Source organism: Lepidochelys kempii, chromosome 7 (assembly GCF_965140265.1).
Source record: "Lepidochelys kempii isolate rLepKem1 chromosome 7, rLepKem1.hap2, whole genome shotgun sequence".
Classification (NCBI taxonomy): Eukaryota; Metazoa; Chordata; order Testudines; family Cheloniidae; genus Lepidochelys; species Lepidochelys kempii.
Window position 1 is genome coordinate 52,944,940 of NC_133262.1, and position 18,346 is coordinate 52,963,285.

Consider the following 18,346-nt stretch of genomic DNA (forward strand, 5'->3'; position numbering starts at 1 on the left):
GTCCTCCTTTTTTTATAACTCAGAAAGGGTATTGTGACATCAGTCAACAGAAAATGAGACTATTGGTTCTTGTCTCATCTCTTGCTGTAAAAGGCTGTTCCAGAGCTGAGCAATAGCATCAAAACTTTCAAAAGTAGCTTTTAATTTTGAGAGTCTGCATTTCTGGGTTCCCCTGTAAGATGTCTTGAGCCTTGTTTTCAGAAATGTGCAGCTGCATCCATCATTCCCATTGGAATTATGGATGTTTCATATTTTTGAAAAGCATGTCCAAGGTGGGTGTCTCAGATGAGGCTCAGAATTAGAAAATGTATCCTTCAGCTTCCCAACCCTTTCACCCTGTTCCTATTTGTCTCTCTTAAAAATGCTATGATCAAATGTATTCCATAATAGTGATGCTTTTATTAAGCTCCTTACGTTTGCATCCTAGGATGGGGAAATACACAGTATGTTGCAGGGAATAAATATATTTATTGCTGAAAATGTAGGAATATATTTCATATAACATCATAACAAAAGAGTGATAATTCATTTTATAAAAACTATACATAAAGTTATTTAAGTGTAAAAATACCAGTTCATGATACTGTTTATCATAACACGTATGGCCCAATTCTGCCTGGAGTCAATGAGATTACAGAGGCTGTAAATTAATGTAGGATTTGGCCCACTGCATTAATGAAGACACAATGATTATTCACAGAATAATCAAGATAAAACCTCCCCAGCTCTGGATAAAGCTGGCAGGACATACACTGACTTAACTGAAAACCAGAGTGGCAGCCGAGTTTGTTGCTGAAAGATCTATCAGAGCACCTTTTCTGGGGTGCTTTCATTTTTGGATGCTCAATCTGAGACAGTTTGGGCCCAATTTTCAGAGGTACTGAGCTTCCCATAGCTTCATATGAGTTCCTTTGGAGTTGTAGGTGCTCAGCACCTTTGAAGGTGTCTCAAGATGCTCCTCTCCTCGCACCCCCCCAAATTAGAGAACATTCTTGGTATTTTTGGCCTGTATGTCCAAAGAGGTTCTGATAAATAACAGCTGTTTCATCTCAGGTCATTGTCTGTCATGAGAACAAAATTCTTTATAAAATATTCTCAAGTGTTTGTATTAGAAATGGGCCAAAACCAGCCAAAAATGTGGAGTAAGTTTGGATCCAGATCTGAATTTTGTTACAGGGTTCTAAAGCTGCCTGGATTTAACATCCTCTTCCTCCCCAAGTCTGGATCCTGCTCTGACTTTTGCAGTTTGGGTCCAGCTCTAGCTTGGCTAGCCTACTTTATTTACACTTTTGGCTCTGCACTTGGGCAGCAATACTGGCGGTATCCTGAGAGATCCTGTCCTCCAGAGAGTTCTAACCCGGTTCTGTAGAACCAATAGGTTCCTGATAGCCCAGATGAGCAGAGGAAATTCACTTAAGGTTTTGGAGAGTTATTCAAACTCTGAATCTTTTGAAGTTTGCCTGTTAGTTTCTGAGAGTGTCCTAAGGTTCCGGATATATGTGAAGTTAAGGCTTTAGTCAGCAGTAACTTGAGTCTGTGGACTTTGTTAGCTAAACAGCTCAGCTGTCTCATTCCAATTTAACAGACAGAATTCCCTTCCCCCAATAGGCAAAGGCTAGTTTTCACTCCATGTGGGTGAGTCCTTGGATTCTGAGCTTGTAGCAAAAAAAAAAAAAGAAGAAGAAGAAGTGGGCTTATGGCACATGCACAGAGATGCTGCTGTAGTCATGGCTTCAGTGGGACCTTTTTAACCATGGTCTGTGTCCTCTGAATCTGTTAAAGATGGGCAATGGATGAGTGGCAACAGTGCAGCCTCCAAACAGCTGGGCATAGCTTTAAAGCTATCTAGTAGATAACAGAGGGCAGGCCTATAGATCTGAGCTGGAAAAAGAACTACCCTGGCTTGTAATAGAGACTTAAAACTTTCCTTTCCATCCCCAATCTCCCTATTATTTTAACTTTCCCAGCAGAGGGAGCCCCAATCCAGCACTTGATCCACAGCCATAGGTTTAAGTTCATCTGGCTTTTTTTCCTCTTAAATCCTATGGCACATGGTGATGGACAGGTAGCCAAACAGCAGAACAGGAGCCTTCACCCAACGTTGCCATAAACTTTAAAAACAGGAGCCTGCGTTTTGCTCCTAATAAAGTGGCCTGGCTTCCAAAGTCCTGAGTGCCCGGTGAAACCAAGGACCTGGGTGGGCAGCTCACTCAGCACTTTTAAAAATCAGGCCACTTATTAGGTGCTGAACGGCTGAAGGCCCCAGTATCCTGCAATAATCTCTGCATGGCTATAACCCTCTGTCTGCATGGGGACCCACTGAGCTCAGTGAAGCTACAGATGGGCAAAGGGGGACAACCACACAAGGCTGGGACCTAACCATGCACTTACAAATCCAGCTTTAGAAAATCTTGGCAGGTGGCTTTGATTGGCAGGGGAGAGGGATAGCTCAGTGGTTTGAGCATTGGCCTGCTAAACCCAGGGTTGTGAGTTCCCTCTTTGAGGGGGCCATTTAGGGATCTGAGCCAAAAATTGGGGATTGGTCCTGCTTTGAGCAGGGGGTTGGACTAGATGACCTCCTGAGGTCCCTTCAAACCCTGATATTCTATGACTTGGCCATTGCATGGGAGCTCAGTAAAACTCCCCAGCCAGGCACTGGTGGGTGGAGACATCTTCAAAATGTGCAGACTTGTTTGTAATACCCACAAGTGGAGATATCAAAAATCCCTTGAGTCTTGCACTGCTGCCCACACCCAGCAATGTCTACTACATGTAGTCTTACAGTCTTTGTTTTTCATTAAGGCACTGGTGTTCCATTAGGGTCTAGCCTATTTCTGCTGAATAAAGCCCGGGAGATCAATAATACTTCATAAGCAGGAGAACTTAAGGTAGCTTGTTTATGAAATTGTATCAAACCTGCTTGGTTATTATTGCTGAGATGGTAACTATATTCCTGGTATATAGCAGTATTTTAAGTTCACTTTTACATTCATGTCAAAAGTAAACTCTAGTACAGGTGAGCACCCCACCCTTCAGCAAATCTTTCTTTTACCTCTCCTCCCTCCCCACTGCCTTGATGTTGATCCTGCTGTAGAGCGTAGTATGCACAATGTAGCCTCATGGTTTTCAATTTCATGACCAGGAGCGCCCCAGCTCATTTATCTCTGAAACAAGAACGTAGGCTGTGGAATGAGGGAGGCACTCTTCTCCCTTACACAGTCAATTGCTTTTCCATCACAGACCTACCTAGAGGATGGGCTGAATCTGTTTCTATTCAGATTTGATTATGGGATGCTCTCAAGTGCTGAGGGATGGGGTGGATTCTCCATCACTTGGAATCTTTCAAGCAAGACTGGATGTCACTCTAAAATATATGCTCTAGATCAATGGCAAGTTAGTGCATTTAATGCAAGGATTGCTGGGTGAGTATCTCAGGCCTGAGTTGTACAGGAGGGCAGACAATATGATCAGAATGTACATAGAATCATAGAAGATTAGGGTTGGAAGAGACCTCAGGAGGTCATCTACTCCAACCCCCTGCTCAAAGCAGGACCAACCCCAACTAAATCATCCCAGCAAGGGCTTTGTCAAGCCGGGCCTTAAAAACCTCTAAGGATGGAGATTCCACCACCTTCCCAGGTAACCCGTTCCAGTGCTTCACTACCCTCCTAGTGAAATACTGTTTCCTAATATCCAACCTAGACCTCCCCCACTGCAACTTGAGACCATTGCTCCTTGTTCTGTCATCTGCCACCACTGAGAACAGCCAAGCTCCATCTTCTTTGGAACTCCCCTTCAGGTAGTTGAAGGCTGCTCTCAAATTCCCCCTCACTCTTCTCTTCTGCAGACTAAATAAGTAAAGTTCCCTCAGCCTCTCCTCATAAGTCATGTGTCCCAGCACCCTAATCATTTTTGTTGCCCTCTGCTGGACTCTCTCCAATTTGTCCACATTCTTTCGGTAGTGGGGGGCCCAAAATTGGACACAATACTCCAGATTTGGCCTCATCAGTACCAAATAGAGGGGAATAATCACTTCCCTTAATCTCCTGGCAAAGCTCCTACTAATGCAGCCCAGTATGCCATTAGCCTTCTTGGCAACAAGGGCACACTGTTGACTCATATCCAGCTTCTTGTCCACTGTAATTCCCAGGTCCTGTTCTTCAGAACTGCCGCTTAGCCAGTTGGTCCCCAGCCTGTAGCAGTGCATGGGATTCTTCTGTCCTAAGTGCAGGACTCTGCACTTGTCCTTGTTGAACCTCATCAGATTTCTTTTAGCCCAGTCCTCCAATTTGTCTAGGTCGCTCTGGACCCTATCCCTATCCTCCAGCAAATCTACCACTCCTCACAGCTTAGTGTCATCTGCAAACTTGCTGAAGTGCAATCCATCCCATCATCCAGATCATTAATGAAGATGTTGAACAAAACCATCCCTAGGACCGATTCCTGGGGCACTCCTCTTGATACCGGCTGCCAACTAGACATTGAGGCGTTGATCACTACCTGTTGTTTCTTTCTGGCCTTAAAAAACTAGGTAGTTTTACCCCAAATTAGTCTTCATTTTAAAACAAATATACATGGGCCAGATCCTCAGCTCTTGTAAATGACAGTAGTTCTGTGGGCTTAGTTACTGGGGCTACTTACAGCAATCAGACCTTACCCAAGTCTTTGCCCATGGAAACATAGCTTGGTAATGGGATGCAAAATCATTTCTCTGCTGGAGGAAGGAAAAACCTCCTCCCTGATAAGTCTTTTACCTTGGTCCATTGGATTCAGATGCTCAGAAAGACCAGATTTTTTCATTCTTTGTGCTTTGTCCCAGAACAATCATGGAGTTCCTCTCCGTCTTCCTCTGATCCGAAGTCATAACATCTGGCCTAAACCAATGGGAAAATGCTATCAATGTTTATAGGACTCAGAACACAGGTTGTGTTTTTGCACATATTTCACTGGGCCTGCATGCACACATCTGAGCTGCATCCAGATCTGTTATTTTCTCCAGCTCCAGCCTAAATTTCCAAAACATATGCCATCAAAATATTTGTGGCAGCATCCAAAAATGGAGGCTATAAAACATTTTTGCTTGGCAGTGAGTCCCAGCATAACAAACAGGCTGGCACACATACTATCTGCAGGAAAATATGCAGTATGTCCCCACATGGGGGGTGGGGAATGACAGGCAGAAAATATCAAATCAACCCTATTACTGGGAAGTTTCACCTTTAAAAATCCAGTTCTTTTGGTGGGCAGAAAAATGCTGTTTGGATGAGTCTTGGCTTCAGATTTTTGATGTGTGTACAGCCTGATTGAAGGGCCCATTGAAGTCATCATAAAGATTCCCTTTGATTTTAATGGGCTTTGGATCAGACACAGTGGGCTGGTGAAAGATCGAAGCTGAGCCAGCTGAAATTTTTTGAACTTTTTTTAAAGCCTTTTTGGAAATTGAAAATGTTCATGAAATTTTTTGACATAAATATGACTTTTTAACTCAAAATAATTATCAAAGTGGTTATAGACATTTTTTGTTACCCAAAGCCACCATTTTGGTACAATTTTGCTTTAAAATGATGAACAGTTATGTAAAATGAATCATAGAATCATAGAATCATAGAATATCAGGGTTGGAAAGGACCCCAGAAGGTCATCTAGTCCAACCCCCTGCTCAAAGCAGGACTAATTCCCAGTTAAATCACCCCAGCCAGGGCTTTGTCAAGCCTGACCTTAAAAACCTCTAAGGAAGGAGATTCTACCACCTCCCTAGGTAACGCATTCCAGTGTTTCACCACCCTCTTAGTGAAAAAGTTTTTCCTAATATCCAATCTAAACCTCCCCCACTGCAACTTGAGACCATTACTCCTCGTTCTGTCATCTGCTACCATTGAGAACAGTCTAGAGCCATCCTCTTTGGAACCCCCTTTCAGGTAGTTGAAAGCAGCTATCAAATCCCCCCTCATTCTTCTCTTCTGCAGGCTAAACAATCCCAGCTCCCTCAGCCTCTCCTCATAAGTCATGTGTTCCAGACCCCTAATCATTTTTGTTGCCCTTCGCTGGACTCTCTCCAATTTATCCACATCCTTCTTGTAGTGTGGGGCCCAAAACTGGACACAATACTCCAGATGAGGCCTCACCAATGTCGAATAGAGGGGAACGATCATGTCCCTCGAGCTGCTCGCTATGCCCCTACTTATACATCCCAAAATACCATTGGCCTTCTTGGCAACAAGGGCACACTGCTGACTCATATCCAGCTTCTCGTCCACTGTCACCCCTAGGTCCTTTTCCGCAGAACTGCTGCCTAGCCATTCGGTCCCTAGTCTGTAGCTGTGCATTGGGTTCTTCCATCCTAAGTGCAGGACCCTGCACTTATCCTTATTGAACCTCATCAGATTTCTTTTGGCCCAATCCTCCAATTTGTCTAGGTCCTTCTGTATCCTATCCCTCCCCTCCAGCGTATCTACCACTCCTCCCAGTTTAGTATCATCCACAAATTTGCTGAGAGTGCAATCCACACCATCCTCCAGATCATTTATGAAGATATTGAACAAAACCGGCCCCAGGACCGACCCCTGGGGCACTCCACTTGACACCGGCTGCAAACTAGACATGGAGCCATTGATCACTACCCGTTGAGCCCGACAATTTAGCCAGCTTTCTACCCACCTTATAGTGCATTCATCCAGCCCATACTTCCTTAACTTGCTGACAAGAATACTGTGGGAGACCGTGTCAAAAGCTTTGCTAAAGTCAAGAAACAATACATCCACTGCTTTCCCTTCATCCACAGAACCAGTAATCTCATAATAAAAGGCGATTAGATTAGTCAGGCATGACCTTCCCTTGGTGAATCTATGCTGGCTGTTCCTGATCACTTTCCTCTCATGTAAGTGCTTCAGGATTGATTCTTTGAGGACCTGCTCCATGATTTTTCCAGGGACTGAGGTGAGGCTGACTGGCCTGTAGTTCCCAGGATCCTCCTTCTTCCCTTTTTTAAAGATTGACACTACATTAGCCTTTTTCCAGTCATCCGGGACTTCCCCGGTTCGCCATGAGTTTTCAAAGATAATGGCCAATGGCTCTGCAATCACAGCCGCCAATTCCTTCAGCACTCTCGGATGCAACTCGTCCGGCCCCATGGACTTGTGCACGTCCAGCTTTTCTAAATAGTCCCTAACCACCTCTATCTCCACAGAGGGCTGGCCATCTCTTCCCCATTTTGTGATGCCCAGTGCAGCAGTCTGGGAGCTGACCTTGTTAGTGAAAACAGTCACTCAATCAGTTTCAAACTCTTCAAAATGAAAGCAATGGAATCTCTTCCCAAATGTGGGTATTTTTAATGTAGTAACCAATTGCTGCTCTGGGGCATGGAGTGCTCTCAGGATATTCCTGTAGTACAGTCACGGGGTGTGCTCATGCAGACATCCCTGAGCTACTTTTAATCCTGCTATCTTGGGTCCTAGGGCAGAGAAGCTGTGGCAGCTTAAGCTGTATAAACCCACCCAACCCCCTGAAGTCACACAGCTAACCCATGCTGAAGTGCCTGCAGCCGCAGCTTCGCTGCTCCAATACTAAAGCTAGCTGAGGTATGTCTGCCTGAGCTCCAGTCATACTCTGTGACAGCAGCATAGACATACCCTCCCAGAACAGTACCACATGAGCAGCGCATAGATCCTGCTCTGCAGGCAAAAAGGTTCTGGCTCCAGGACTCTTTCTATCCTTGGGCTTTGTGTCAACACAGGCCCCAGTTAGAAGAATTGCTTTTGTGCTGTGGTCACCCATTTATTAGGAACTGAACTGATACCAGGCCCCGCAACAAATCCTATTGGCCACAGAACAGCTATCAAGTAGTAGCAACTTTCAGTTGCTATCAACCTGCGCTGAATTCAGACTGACATCCTAGCAATGAAAGAAGGCCTAACAACCCCCTGGACAGCTTACTCCTACCCAACTCCATTAATGCTACCTTTCTATACGTACATAGACAGAAAAATCAATAGTGAGTGGGGTCCCGTCCCTCCCCAAAACGTCACAGCTCAGATCCAGCTCTAGACAGGATTAGTGAGGAGTGCACCTCTAAAGGCTTGTGGGCTTGCTTCAGAAAAACTTGGATGCCCCTGAAAATAGCTAGGAGGATTCCATTGCTTTCAATTTTCATGGCTGCTTCTGGGCTCTAGCCCTGAGAGAAGCTGCTCTTGCTGTATTTGTAGCTCTCCCAGAATCAGGAAGTATTTGGCAATGCTGTGAGAGCCTATTCTGCCACTCTGCCTATCCTCAGTAGGCTAAGAAAGATCAGGATAGAAAGCAGTCGTGCTATGGAACCATACTTGCCCCTGGAGTGGGGGAAGAGGTTAGGGTGACCAGATGTCCTGATTTTGTCAGAACAATCCAGATATTCGGGGCTTTGTCTTATATAGGTGCCTATTACCTCCCACCCCCTGTCCCCATATTTCACACTTGCTGTCTGGTCACCCTAGAAGAGGTGACTATTCAGATCAAATCATAGACTACTCCTACGGGCTTTATGGTATTATATGGTGCTCAGATACCTTGGTGATGGGTGCAGTAAAAATACCAAGGCAGATTTCCAGTCCAGCTTTCCACGCCTAAGATTGGATTCTCCCCAAAATGTTGGAAGAAGCACCAATGTTTAGCTATTTGTCTGGAGCAAATATTTGATTGTGTGAAGTTCACACATTACTTTAGAACATCTTAAATCCAATAAACCAGCCAAAGAGAAAGGGATGAGGAAGGATCTCTCCTCTCAGGGGGCACCTGGGCTCGAATAAGTTGCTCTCCTTGACTGGATGGACCACTAAGTTATCCCTTCATTCCTTTGCTGAGGACCAGACCCAGGTCTGTGCACCACTTGAGTTCCCTAGTGACGGATAAGCTATGTGCACAGGGGGGAATTTCGCCCTATGTGAGTAAAGAATCAATATGAGAACTGCAAATTCAAAAATTAGTCTGTTTTGGACATTTTGAGGCACACCACATTGCTTGTGGCCATGGGAGCCCATCTCTTGCTATATTAAGCAAAGGGTTCCTTTTCTAATAGGAGAATTGACACGGTCTCCCACAGTATTCTTGTCAGCAAGGTAAGGAAGTATGGGCTGGATGAATGCACCATAAGGTGGGTAGAAAGTTGGCTAGATTGTCGGGCTCAACGGGTAGTGATCAATGGCTCCATGTCTAGTTTGCAGCCGGTGTCAAGTGGAGTGCCCCAGGGGTCGGTCCTGGGGCCGGTTTTGTTCAATATCTTCATAAATGATCTGGAGGATGGTGTGGATTGCACTCTCAGCAAATTTGTGGATGATACTAAACTGGGAGGAGTGGTAGATACGCTGGAGGGCAAGGATAGGATACAGAGGGACCTAGACAAATTGGAGGATTGGGCCAAAAGAAATCCGATGAGGTTCAGTAAGGATAAGTGCAGGGTCCTGCACTTAGGACGGAAGAACCCAATGCACAGCTACAGACTAGGGACTGAATGGCTAGGCAGCAGTTCTGCGGAAAAGGACCTAGGGGTGACAGTGGACAAGAAGCTGGATATGAGCCAGCAGTGTGCCCTTGTTGCCAAAAAGGCCAATGGCATTTTGGGATGTATCAGTAGGGGCATAGCGAGCAGATCGAGGGATGTGATCGTCCCCCTCTATTCGACATTGGTGAGGCCTCATCTGGAGTACTGTGTCCAGTTTTGGGCCCCACACTACAAGAAGGATGTGGATAAATTGGAGAGAGTCCAGCGAAGGGCAACAAAAATGATTAGGGGTCTGGAACACATGACTTATGAGGAGAGGCTGAGGGAACTGGGATTGTTTAGTCTGCAGAAGAGAAGAATGAGGGGGGATTTGATAGCTGCTTTCAACTACCTGAGAGGTGGTTCCAGAGAGGATGGTTCTAGACTATTCTCAGTGGTGGAAGAGGACAAGACAAGGCGTAATGGTCACAAGTTGCAGTGGGGGAGGTTCAGGTTGGATATTAGGAAAAACTTTTTCACTAGGAGGGTGGTGAAACACTGGAATGCGTTGCCTAGGGAGGTGGTGGAATCTCCTTCCTTAGAAGTTTTTAAGGTCAGGCTTGACAAAGCCCTGGCTGGGATGATTTAATTGGGTATGGGTCCTGCTTTTGAGCAGGGGGTTGGACTAGATGACCTCCTGAGGTCCCTTCCAACCCTGATATTCTATGATTCTATGAATTCTTCTGTGGATGTGAAAACACCTCAGAGCAGATCATACATCATAACCAGAATGGGCCCATGAAAGTGGATTTGCTTTGACCTAGGTGGAAAAACAAAAACAAAGTGACTTTCCCTATTTGCCTGAATAACTCAAGTGTGACTATGTGTAAAAAGCTACCAGTCTTCACTTCCCTGGGAGCTATCTGTTAGTAGAGGAAATTAAGGTCTAGCTCACTTCAGTTCAATATCACAGGGGACCTGACCCTATTTCAGATGCTGGGGAAGTTACGATAAGTGAAGATTAGATCATCACAGTTTCACATATTTACAAATGGAATAACGGTCTAATGCTCCATTTCCCATAGCTGTGGTCCCAGTGGAGACTGGGTTGGGGGCCAAACCCCAGGCATTTGTAAAAGAGCCATTGCCCCCAGATTTTAAAAATATAAAAAGACTTGTGTTGTTCGTAAATGCTGGTCAGGCATAACCCCTGCACTTCCACCAGCAGGGGGTGCTCTACCTTTGCTGCTGAATCTAGCCAAGCCATCTCTTCTTGCTGTGCCATGTCACCACCTCCATCAGTGGTTGCAGGGAGTGCATCCCCAAAGAGCACAGGAGAGCTGTGTGAGTACAGTGAGGGGAGGTGGGGGTGAAGGTCTGAGAGTGGAGGGGGAGCTGGAAATGGGAAGGAAAGGGGTTGACAGTGGGCTTGGAGTGGGGAGAGGGATTTAATGGAAGGAAAGTCAAAAAGGGTTACAAGGTTTGGGAACAGGAGTGGAAAATCAACATATTTCTGGTGCTTCCCTGTTCCATCCAGATGAGACGTACTGTCTGTTCTTGGGGTATCCCAGCATTTCCATTGGGTCCCAGCTGGGACCAGTAAGTATAGCAGTGATAAAACAATTGTATAAAGAGCTATGGGACCTAGTCCTCAGCTGGTCCCCTTGCCTTCAATGGAGCTATGCTGATGTACACCAGCATAATTCTTATTTATGGAGCACTGGTGATATTCTCAGCACTACACAGAGCAGGGCAAAGACCAGGTAGGATTTTACAGTCAGAAAGAGACAGATGTAGCCAGAAGTCTTTTGAACCCTAAATGCAGTTTGGGTCCAATTCAAGCTTGGAGCAAAGGTTCAGGATGGGTTGTGTTTTCTCCCTGGCTGATTTGCCCATGCCATATATTGTAGCTAAAGCTCTTTGATCTCTTTCTGCTTTGTATTTGTTTCAGTTTCCCAAACAATAGCAGGAAGCTTGCCTGTTGCGTGGATTTGGTCCCATACCAAGTTTTTTCCAGCTGGGAAAGACATTCTGTGAACCATTAGAGGATTTTCCAGCTGTAACTACATGGAGCCTAATTCAAATGTGTCTTCATAATGTAGGTGCACCTTACCTCCCGGAACACTGGGACATTCCTGAATTAAACAGCTGTTCTGCCAGCTGAAAATTGAAAATAGCCTGCATTCTTTGCAGCAATTGCTATCAATACTACTGAGTCCCCAGCTGAAAAAACACGGGAGCGTTGCATAGTGCCATGTAATCCTCCCGCTCTTGTGAGTAAGATATCCAGGCTTTTCCTGTTACCCAGTTACATACACAAATCAACAGAGATTTGTTGGAACAGATGAGAGAGCTTGGAAAACTAAAGGAATATCCACGCAGGGGATGACTGGCAGTGGTGTCATTGTATTTGACTCACCCATATAACATGATGATATGTAGAGATAGACCATGCAATATAAATGTGTTATTAGTGCCCATCCAAGTAACCAGCACAGGTTATCTAGCAGAGGTGGGATGCTCTGCTTTCTGCTCAATTACCCAACCATAACAATGAATAGAAACCATCCAAGTACACACACAATCAGCAAATGATTTTCTGCATCTCAGTTGAATGGAAATCTTTACACCAATTCTGATTTTTCCACCATGTATCTCCAAACTAGATTGGGTACAACATGGGGTTACCATTCCCCTTGAAGGGAAACACATTGGGGGATTGACGGCAGCATATAGCTCAAAAGGATTTGGAATAAAAATTGGTATATGAGCTGGATTTGAATTGGCCATGGCTAGTTACACGCTGTATGTCTCGGGTGAACTGTCCAGAAGTCTGAAGGTTCCTCTGCCATGCTAGGAAAATGGATCTGTTTTACAGCACTTCAATGTTATCCAATGGCATTCACCCAGCACAGCAGGAAATCTTTACAGGCCAGGTGGAAACTTAAATCGACTGGACAAGAGAAGACACAAATAGCTTGTACTTTTACCAGAACTAGCAGCAAACTGCAATGGCTAGAGATGAGGAGGGAGTTGTCTGGTTCAGAAAAGTACTCTCCTGCCAGAGCAGTCATAGAGAAATATTAATTAAGCCCCCTCACTGCATCCTCTCAATTACAAACCAAAGACTCCCATGAACATCCCAGTCCTGGCAGGTATTACCTGTAGAGTTGTGGACAGGACCTCTTCAGAGCTGCCGATGACAGCCCCAACTTGCTTTGGTTTCTCAGCCTGGTCTTCATGAGATCCTTCATTCTGCCCCAAGCGTGGCTTTCACCCTGGGCAGTACAAACCAAGTCACAACTTAGGCTGATACCGAGAGAAAATTCCCTGTCTAGTGGGAAGTACTAAAGGGTGCTTCCAGGACGACTGATTTATAGGGGAGATTTCTGCTTAAAATACTAACTTAACCAGAACATCAGAGTTATTGTCCCTCTTGGTGCCAATACAGAACTGTTCTTTCTTCAGAAAAATTAGTTATCTAGTTTCAGGTCAAACAAATTGATTATAATAGTCCTTGGGAGATTATTCCACAGACTTTATAGTTAGCAATTTCCCCCCACCCTTGGTATTCAGTCTGCAGTTATGACCATTATGTAGTGTGGCTTGAACATGACATGGAAGCAGAGGTTCCTGTAGCCTCCAATAAATTTCTACTACTGCCATTTTCCCTCAGTTACATTGCTGTGCCCATGATAGAGCTTTCCAAGTTAATGTTTTAGAGAGTGAAAGGTATTTGGTGGTTGGTGGGTGGTGCTGGGGATCTGCCTTAGGGCACATTTCACCTCATTGTTTAACTCTATGAAGGACAAAATTAGTTCAACTGATTTGGTTCCTTGCCCACTTACACCTACCCAGGGAGGCTTTACAAAAAAATCATCCTAAAAATCACAGCCTGACTCCTGTATCATTTACACTAGTGTTGGTTACACTGGTGTAACTCAACTGGTTTCAGTAGAGCTGCTCTTGGTTTATCCTGATGTAAATGAGATGAGAATCAGGCCCAGATTTTTTTCCTTTCATATCAGCAACCAACACCAATTCAAAACGTCATTTCTAAATGCTAATTACAATCTGGTTTTATTTTTAACACATCAAGGCCTCTTGTTAACAGTTTTCTAATGTTCTGTCTGGGGCTGAACTTCTCCTAAGTTCATATGGGGTACTGCTTTTGTTATTCCAGTTTCAAAAGCCTTGATATCCAACACTACCTTGTTATAAAATTCCCAGAGCCATTGCTGGGAAACCTTTGGAACCGAAGAAAAATGTTTCCCATGTTAATTGAAAGGCTCCTGAAGTGGTTTAATATGCTACGTAATTGAGTGAAGAAAGCACTGAATTGCAGCCACCTCTGGAGTGGAATCAGACAACTATTCACCAGCACATCCCAGTGCTGCACAATAAGTTCAGGAGAGGAGACTTTATCACTGTTAATCTTATTCAGGGCCTACTAAGTTTCATACCATCTGTTGTAGGCTCAGATGAAGACTGAAATATTAATTTCATTGATACCAAATTAACTTTCCTTAAGTGAGGCCAGGATAATAGCTAAAATAGAAAATCACTATATTTATTATTATTTATTTATATTGCAGTAGGGTCTGAAGGCCTCAGCTAGGTTGGGGCCCATTGTGTCAGGTGCTGTGCAAACATAGAGTATATGACAGCCTCTGCTCAGAAAAGCTTAAACTGTCTACATTAAAGAAAGTCCCAATACAAATTGTTCAATCTCTTTCCTTGTGAAGGATGCGTTGCACAATTGGGTTATCTGTAGTGAAGATGGAGGACAGCTGAGGCAACTCCAGTGAAGAACACTCAGAAGGGGTAACAATCAGCAGATGGGACTGTGGTATTATTGGCTCTATTACTCGGTTGTAAACTTTTGGGGACAAGGATCATCTTTTTTGTTCCGTGTGTGTACGGCACCTAGCACCATGGGCTCCTGGGCCATGACTGAGGCTGGTAGGCACTATGACTGATAACACACATAAATAGTATGTGGAAGGGAAATGCATGTAACAACATCATTACTTACGGGGATACTCTTACCGAGGTCAGCCCCCTGAAAACAAAGGCAAAAGAAAAATCAGAATTAGCCGGAGCGAGGGCTGATCTTGTGGAAAGGGCACTAATCTGGGCTCAGTTCCCCAGCTCTGCCACACACTCCCTGCTTCACCATGGTCAAGTCAATCCATCTCTCTGTCCTCCATCAGTAAAATGGGGATCATACACCTTCCTTACTCCCACCCTTTGTCTTTCATGTCTATTAGGACTGTAAACTCACGTATACAGCGCCTAGCACATCTTGGTTGGCTCCACCAGGCCCTGCTGACATAACTACACTAATGTAAGTGTATCCTAGCTCGGATTTTTTGCTTTACTTTCACTTAGATTGAGGATGAAGTACTGACTGACTGACAAAGATCAGCATTTACCATCTTCAGTTACATTTAATGCTGCATTTCCTATTCTGATTGCTGGGTATCCCATGGAGACCATAGAAAGGTGAAATGCGATGGTGTGGAAAATGCTGATTGTGTTTTAATGGCATCCACATGTCAATAATAGTAGGATCTCCAAACAGTTCTGTTTCAATAGGCACCTAAATTGTGAGAGCTTGATCCTGCAGCCCACTGAAATCACAAGGGCTACTCATGTGCTTAATGTTAAGGTTGTGCTTAAATGCTTTGCTGGGTCAGGGCCAGAGCGCACAGCACCTTTCAGGATCAAGCCTTGAATGTGTCTCTGAAGCTCATGCAAACAATCTGAACCACTTAGGTGTGCAACATTGGCTGGAAACTTCCTACAGGCAGACTTTCCTGTAAGATTCCCACTGCTTCCTCTCTCCTGTGAAGCGGTAACACTGTGATTACAGCCTCTCGCCCAGCATCCCAGCACTTCTGATCCCCACTGGAACCTGAAAGTGCAGAGATGGTGTAAACAATGGAAAAGTGCTGGAGAGGAAAAACACCCGCCCAGAGTTTCTTTGGCTTCACAAGGGCTTCACGTCAGCATGGGTTGGGTTTGCATTTGGGCTGGAGGCTTGTTGTTACACCACCACATTCCAAGCCTCACATCAAGTGTATTGATTTCAGGCCTGGCGCTGAGCACCTGGCCACAGCTCTTATTGACTCCCATTTCTCAGCAGATTTTTCTCGGTCCCTAATTTTGTAGTCTCCAAAACCCCACTTTGATCCCCTTGCATTTGGCTGATGGTTGCTTCCCTTGCTGTCTCAGCACTGTCATCACAGCTTTGTCAGTCTCTCTGAGTGTTAGCTTATCAGTCACCTTTTTCGTCGTTGGGTCCTTTAGCAGGAAAGCTTGGCCATCAGTCAGATTATAGGCATCTCTGAGGTCATTCTCCTCATTGCTCCTTTTACGCCAGGTCTTCCTGAGCCCCAGCACCAGCTGTCTATCTCCTGATTCCAGGTGTGTGTCACTTCCTGCAATTCAATGGTCAGATTTATTCGCACAAATGGCCCAGTAGGGTCCCTATGGGCAGTGTTATCAGCAGGCTGTGAACTACTAGCCTTGGAAAGAGAACGCTGGAGACATTCTTCCCTCTTTAAGTGCCTGAGTTCCTTGTCTTACAAGAAACAAGAAATGTCCAAGCTTTGCTGCTGCAGCCCCCTATGGAACAAGGTACTGTTCTAAGGTAGGATAGATCTGGATAGCTCCTCCCCACCCTCAGAGGATTTTGGAATTCACTTGGATATAAAGCATGAAATCCTGGCTCTGTTTAAATCAATGACAAAGCTCCCATTGACTTCAGTGTTCAGAAACCACAAGTGTGTGTGTGGGAGGGAGGGAAATACTGGAGCATTTCAGAACCTTAAAACTGGAGATGGGCTGGACCAAAACCGCAGATAAAACATCCCCTAGATCTACATGTTCTGTCTCGGGCCCATCCTGGCTTCAGAATGTTGAGTTCAAGTTTTGTTCTAGAAATAAGTCAGGGTTTGGGAGATTTCTCAGTTGTTTCCAAACTGATTCAAACCCCTGTGGTGTTAATCTAGACAAGCATCCTTCCAAACCAGGGGAGCAGAGCAGAGCTTGCTTAAAAGGGCTCTCCTCTCTGTCTGAATACATCTGAGAAGGCTCATGTCTGTTGTGTGCAGGGGATGACTGGCAGTGGTGTCATAGTCTGAGAGATGGGCCTGAGCCCAAACTTCACAGTGAAACCAAACAGCCTCAGAATTTGGGTTAGTTCAGATCCTCCTATGGATCCAAACTTCCCTGCTGGCTGTGTTCTTCATAACAGGCTGAGCCCAGTCCCTCCAAACCTGTGGGAAAGTTTGCATTGGAATCCAAATTGCACAGGTAGGGCTTAGCTCTGTCTCAGCTAGCATGTGCTCTGTGCCTGTTTGAGATGGTAGGATGCTCATAACTGGGGCACGGGGCTAAGGCTTCCCACATTAGGTCAAATCACATCTTGTTTTGGGTATCTTAAGGTGCCAGTGAAGAACTAACCTAACACACGGGCTAAGGAATGTTGAGTTCCTTGAAAGGACAGTTTAGTGAGTGCACTTCCCTTACCTTCTCTCACCATGTCTACAGGTTAGCTAACCCATATTAAAATCCTAGTGTAGACAAGGCAATTGTTTTTAAAATGTTAGCTGGTCAAGGTAACATCCTGGGTTACCCCATAGGATTGACCCCAACCAGCTAATATGGTAAAACTACACCGGGCCTTGTGTACACTAGGAGAGTGGTTCCCAAAGTGGGGTCCCCAGCCCCTGGGGATCTGCCGGGGGCTATGGGGTGGGGGGTCTGTCCAGTGATGAGCTGCCAAAATCTTAACAACCGGTTCCCTCCTCACCCTACGAGGGGGTCGTGGCCTGCCCCCGGGGACTCCTGCCCCATCCAACCCCCCGCGTTACTTGATGCCACCCCGCCCCATCCACCCCCCTCCCCTGTCCCCTGACTGCCCCTGGAACCAGGCAGAAGGGTCTCGTGGGCCACTGTAGTGGCCAGAGGGACCTGCTGGGGGGCGAGGTGGGGAGTCCCTGCGGAACTTACCTGAGGCGGCTCCCAGGAAGGATCCAGCAGGTCCTTCAGGCTCCTAGGGGCGGGGTAGCGAAGCTGGGGGGGAGCAGGGGGAGCAACCAACTCCATGGGTGCTCCGGGGCTGGAGCACCCACGGGGAAAATTTGGTGGGTGCACAGCACCCACCGGCAGCTCCCCGCCTGGCCCCAGCTCACCTCACCTCTGCTCCGCCTCTGCTTCCTCCCCTGAACGCGCTGCCCCACTCTGCCTCTCCGTCCCCCGCCCTCCCGGCTTCCTGCGAATCAGCTGTTCGCCGGGAAGCCGGGGAGGGCTGAGACGCAAGCGGCAGCTTTGCGCTCAGGCCCAGGGAGGCGGAGGTGAGCTGGGGCGGGGAGCAGTTCCCCTGTGCACTTCCCCCACCCCACCCCCCGGGTTACCTGCTGCGGCGCGGGCGGCCCTCCTTGCCCCCCCTCCCCGCCTCCCTGGGCCTGAGCGCAAAGCCACCGCTTGCTTCTCAGCCCTCCCAGGCTTCCCGCGCGAACAGCTCATTCGCGGGAAGCCAGGGGGGCAGAGAAGCAGAGCGGGGCAGCGGGTTCAGGGGAGGAGGCGGAGGCGGAGCGGAGGTGAGGTGAGCTGGGGCGGGGCAGGGAGCTGCTGGTGGGTGCTCTGCGCCCACCAAATTTTCCCCGTGGGTGCTCCACCCCCGGAGCACCCCCGGAGTCAGCGCTTAAGGCGCCACTTTTGGCCGGTTGTTAAATTTAGAAGCCCTTTTAGAACTGGTTGTCCCGTGAGGGACATCACGGGACAACCGGTTCTAAAAGGGCTTCTAAATTTAATAACTGGTTCCAGTGAACTGGTGTGAACCGGCTCCAGCTTACCACTGGGTCTGTCCCTTGAGCCAGGGCCAGA

The 18,346-nt window shown here is 46.3% G+C and overlaps 1 protein-coding gene across 7 annotated transcripts in view; it reads right to left on the reverse strand.

Moving 5' to 3' along the window:
• LOC140914586 (uncharacterized) overlaps nucleotides 1-18,346 on the reverse strand; it is a 126,796-nt gene that overhangs the window by 63,688 nt on the left and 44,762 nt on the right. For 6 of the 7 annotated variants that reach the window (XR_012159904.1, XM_073352744.1, XM_073352742.1 and 3 more), the window contains exons 5-8: nucleotides 15,740-15,894; nucleotides 14,487-14,513; nucleotides 12,614-12,729; nucleotides 4,755-4,874 (exon numbers count right to left, since the gene is read on the reverse strand). Coding sequence is in view for 6 of the 7 variants with exons in the window: in XM_073352744.1 (XP_073208845.1) it covers nucleotides 4,778-4,874; nucleotides 12,614-12,729; nucleotides 14,487-14,513; nucleotides 15,740-15,894 (395 nt within the window). In the remaining variant the exon portion in view is untranslated. Of the gene's footprint in view, nucleotides 1-1,920; nucleotides 4,875-12,613; nucleotides 12,730-14,486; nucleotides 14,514-15,739; nucleotides 15,895-18,346 lie in introns of those variants that run through there. The other variant, XM_073352741.1, reaches the window with a different exon arrangement.